This window comes from Cupressus sempervirens, chromosome 3, assembly GCF_028749045.1.
Source record: "Cupressus sempervirens isolate cs-2001-9-10 chromosome 3, ASM2874904v1, whole genome shotgun sequence".
Classification (NCBI taxonomy): Eukaryota; Viridiplantae; Streptophyta; class Pinopsida; order Cupressales; family Cupressaceae; genus Cupressus; species Cupressus sempervirens.
This window is the reverse complement of record NC_143120.1, coordinates 510,113,531-510,118,361: the sequence shown is the minus strand read 5'-3', so window position 1 is coordinate 510,118,361 and position 4,831 is coordinate 510,113,531. Positions and strand designations below refer to the sequence as shown.

At 29.8% G+C, this 4,831-nt stretch overlaps 1 protein-coding gene across 1 annotated transcript; it reads left to right on the top strand.

Moving 5' to 3' along the window:
• The first annotated feature begins 2,413 nt into the window (after nt 1–2,413).
• LOC149567414 (uncharacterized) lies at nt 2,414–4,121 on the top strand. The gene is made up of 5 exons (XM_089817482.1): nt 2,414–2,520; nt 3,005–3,074; nt 3,237–3,311; nt 3,707–3,810; nt 3,917–4,121. The coding sequence occupies exons 1-5, from the start codon at nt 2,414–2,416 to the stop codon at nt 3,996–3,998; spliced, it is 438 nt and encodes a 145-aa protein (XP_089673608.1). The 3' UTR covers nt 3,999–4,121.
• The last annotated feature ends 710 nt before the right edge of the window (nt 4,122–4,831 follow it).

The following is a 4,831-nucleotide window of genomic DNA, read 5'->3' as shown; positions in this document are numbered from 1 at the left end:
TTACAGAGCTTTGGTATTAAAAGATTAAGTGGAAAAGACATCAGTTAGACATACAATTGATAAGAACAAAGCATGGGACAAGAATGAATATCAGATCTCAGGAGATCAAGATCAGAGAAAGTAGATTAAGCGCCTGTATTCAACAATCAAGGATTGTAAGCTATCAGGTTTATTATACCTAATACTCTTTAGCCATTGTATTAGAAAGGAAACCCTATGTTGATAGGTTAGCTTAACATCTATCTTGTAGATCCTTTAAAAAGGTGATTAAATCCTTTAACAGGGTAACACTTCATGTAAAGTGTTTGTAAATCCTTTAACCAGGTCACTATTGACACAGTGTAAGGCCTTTAATAGGGCAAACCATCAGAAGTGGTTGAAATCAATTGCTGCAGTAATTTCGTGGGTATCATCCCCACCCCAGTTTTACCTTCTTATTCCTGGAGGGTTTCTGGGTCACCAAAATTTCAAGTGTTATGTGGTGATACATGTTTGCTTCTCATGATTGTTTAATGTTATATGTTTAATGTTATATACATGCATGTTAACTTTAGTTATATGAGTTTAAAAGTTATAAGAAGACCAGATCTTCTGATTCAACCCCCCCCTCTCAGAAGATTTCTTCCCATTAAGATATTCCACCATAAAAAGTCTACTAGTTGACTTTTAAAAATAAAATGTTTCCTTATTAGAAAAAATACTCTTTTTAAACACAAATATGAGCCACGCTGCCCTTATTAATTATGGAAGGAAAATTCCCTTTTTCAGTCAAACTTCTTAATTTTTTAAAGCCTTGTCCAACAAAGAGGAAGAGTGGGAAAGACGTAACCTATGTTTATAACAAGCGATGCAAGCGTCATAGTTCTTGCCATTTGAATTTTTAGTTTAAACAAAATAGAAGTAGCAATGTTCCCATTCAAATATTGATAATTACAAGAGACAATCTATGTTGAATCTTGATGTGAGTGACTTGTTATGGTTTGAACAATGTAAAAGTAGCTTATTTGCATTTGATAGAAAATCTCGCTTCAGATAAGATGGTGCCCTGGTTTATTAGCACCAAATTCACCTTATAATATAAGAAATATAAAAAATAAATAAGTTAAAAGAAAATAATGCAAGAATAGAGAAAAATATTCATAACAAAATATTTGAATTGTTAGTCTTTATATTGTTTAAAATTTACAAATATAATTTAAAATGTAAAAAATTGCTAAATTTTTATTGTAATTTCTTTGGTTTTTTAGAATGTAAAAGCTTAATTCCTAAAGTTTTTATAATGTTCTTAAATAAGCTTTAATAAATAAATAATTATGAATAAAATAAAATCTAATATATTGATATTACATTATTGTGATTAAATATTTATATAAATATTCTAGTTCACAATTAATAATTGAAAAAGTAAAATAGAAAATTGAATATAATAATATAAAATACTCAAAATAAAATAAAACGATATTGAAAAATATTAAGATTTAAGTTTTATTTCTTATATAAAGAAAATAGTCAACATGTCATGTCATTGATATAATTACTATTTGATCTTTATGTTTAAAATAGTTCTAAAAATGATTTTCTATGGCAAAAGCAGATTTGTATAAAAGATGACATAAGCTATAATTAATGCATTAAATATGGTAAAATAAGATTTCTAGAAAAGATGCCATAAGCTATAATTAATGTATTAAAAGTAGAGTGTAAAGTAGATTTGTAGAAAATTAATTTTACTCCCTACTATTATTGCTCTAAGCCAATCAAAGAAGAGATAAATTATTATTTTTAAATCGTTTAAATAGATGGAAAATTTAAGACTATAGTTTATAGACATATGTTGTGAAAATTCTCGACTCTGATTGGCTATTTAAAAGTTACTATTGCATCCTATGGCATCTAATGGATGCAATAGTATCCTGCCCATGGGAGGAACTAATAAGAATAATGAAAATCAAACGTTACAGCAACAAAATGTTTCAAATGGGGTTGAGAGAATTTAGCCGCTGACATTTCTAGTCACCACAATTTTCAATCCAGTTTTGGAAGAAGCTTTCGCTATTGCTGAGACAAAGGAAGGTATTCATAAAATGCGGACCTTCTTCTTCTAGCCATTACTTGCTGTCAAATAATTTTCTAGCATCTTTCATAGCAAAAATAAGTCTGGAGCGTTGGGATTCTAGTAATTTTTTTATTGGGTACATGTTTGATGTTAGCGTTGATAAAATGATTTGGTTTTGATGACGGTGAAATTACATTTCCGGAATATTTCTTTTAATAAATGTTGTTTGGTGTATCTGGATTCAATTGGGGTTCTTTCAATGTGCCTAAATTTTATGAATTTCATGAGTTTATGTGAAATTGTTCTAGGTCAGAAAATGTCTCATTATATGCCTCTAGATTTCATGTAGGAGGCAGAATGGTAGTTGATTTACCCTCTTCATTTGGTTGGGTAGTCCTTACTTCTCTGGTATACTATTTTCTCAATTTGTGGATGGGCATGCAGGTTTCGAAGGCCAGGAAAAGGTATACTCAAATCATTTCTCAAAACTTGCTTTTAGACATAAAAATACCTAGGTCATGTCTATATTTCTATTAAAGACTTCTAGGGAGTTAATTTGTAAAGATATTTCAGTTCCTCTATATAACTCAAAATTATCTAGTTCATTTATCCATAGAGCGAGGACTTGAAATTAGTTAGGTTTTGAAGACTTGTATTTCAGATCTTCTATGTCTTGGAAATCTTCATTGCATGAAATTGATTGAGGATTACCCTAGTTTTGAAATGCTCAAGATTATGTTAAAAAAGTAGTATTACTCATAAAAAATTTGATAGCCATGATAAGAGTGGAAAAATCTTGATGGGGGAATCTTGTTTAATGTTCTTTTCAGAAAATAATGAGCATGAGATTTGTTTAATGTTTAATGTTCCTTTGAATTTCACCTAGATCAAATTTATGCATTTGGGGGACAGATCATGAATAGGTCCTAAAATTTCCCTTGTTTGCAGGTATAATGTTCCATATCCAACTATGTATGCAATTGAAAGTGAGAACAAAGAAGCCAAAAAATTTAACTGTGTCCAGGTTATTCTTTATTTTTCTCAAGAAATTAGGGCACGTGTTTTTTCAAACTAATCTCGAGAGATTTTTTTTTTTTAGTTTCCTCTTAATTTGCATGCTTGTTTTACTTGTAGGTTATCTTTTATTCATATTGCCTTTTGACCAAATATTGGTTGTATGGTTCAACGAGGACATCTGAATTCTCTGGAAATGATGCCATTGTTCTTCCTGCTTCTCATTTTGGGGGGTTTACAGGTGCTGTATTTAAAGCATTGATCATTTTAATTATTTGAAAAACTAGAGATTGAATGGGGACTACCTTGAAATTGCTAAATATTGTTTTCTTTGTTTTCCTTTGGTTAAGGACAATGGCTGTTGGTTTTCATATTTCATATCCATGATAACAATTTAAAATTTTGGGCAAAGTGTGACTTGGGGGTAACATTGTTATTCTTTTGTTGGGTGTGTTTAAAGTTCAAACTTTAATAAGTTGGATGCCTAAAGGTTGCTCCATTGATCTATTGGGTAATAAAAATAAAGACCTCACCATGTTTTAGTAAATTGGGTAGTGTGAGTTTTTTTGAATAAGATTATTTGCACTTTTGCATCTTTATTAACTATAAATTGTCTATGTGTATTTCCAATTGCAGTGCCCTATTGTCTCGTCCTTTTTGGGTGTCTTTTATTGCCTAGCACGATATGCCTATTTCACAGGCTATTCAACTGGTGAACCCCATAATAGATTGACTTATGGGTATGTATCATCAAATCTGGTTAAGTTTGTGTAAACTCTAATATATCAGCTATATAGCCTTTGAGATTGCACCCCTTTTTAATTCTCTACTCTTGAATGTTTTTAGGAAATTCAACTTTCTTGCCATCTTGGGGTTGATCTTCTGCACTCTATCATTTTCATTTGGTCTTCTTTTTAAAGCTCCTTAGTAGAAGCAATTTCTCTTTCAACTCTAGCCAAATTTGAGATATTTCTAAAGAAAATAAGGCATAAACTATCTAAAGGAAATAAATTTGACATATTTGTTTAGCTCTACAATTGTAGAGGTTTTCAGTAGAGGGTGATCCCACAATAATGGGTTCCACTTTTTGACCAATTTTGACATTGAAATCAATATTTTTGAAACAAACCTCACGTTCGAGTGACTATATCTTTAAAACTATGAATAATTTCAAGATGACATAAACTAGTGATTCGTAGTACTCTATTCCTACTTTGTAACCATATTTTTTAATTTTGTAAAAAAAATTATTTATGTCAATTTTTTCTTCTCCTCCAAAAAGTGGTACATGTTAAAATTCAATATTTTTAAAGAGCGATAGTTCGTTTGACACACATAAATTTTTTTTCTAGAAAATATAATGAGGTGATTCTTTTGGTGTTAATTTGTAACATCAATATCTAGAGGATGCATTTGGTTTGATTCAATTTGGTTGAATATTGTATAGTATATGAAGTTTTGAAGTGACACCAATTATAATTCAGACATACGTTCGTTTTGACACAAATAACTTTAGCTCAATTTATCATAAATCTAAATTTTTTTAATGAATAGAAAGCTATCTCAATAACCTATTTCCTAGATATTTTTCAAATTTTTTTGGACCTAATTTACTAATTTTCTCGAAGTGTTTAAGTCAATTGATGTTTAATCGGTAATGAACCTATAATGAGTTAAACTCATATTTGAAAGTCTTAATGAATATAATATGTATTACAATTATAGTCATTGGAAAGCTTGCTCCGAGTAGCACAAATTGGC

Coding starts and splice junctions, on each gene's coding strand:
- LOC149567414 (XM_089817482.1), top strand. CDS start 2,414: ATGGTAGTTGATTTACCCTCTTCATTTGGTTGGGTAGTCCTTACTTCT. Junction 2,521..3,004: donor GTTTCGAAGGCCAGGAAAAG/GTATACTCAAAT, acceptor CCTTGTTTGCAG/GTATAATGTTCCATATCCAA. Junction 3,811..3,916: donor CATAATAGATTGACTTATGG/GTATGTATCATC, acceptor GAATGTTTTTAG/GAAATTCAACTTTCTTGCCA.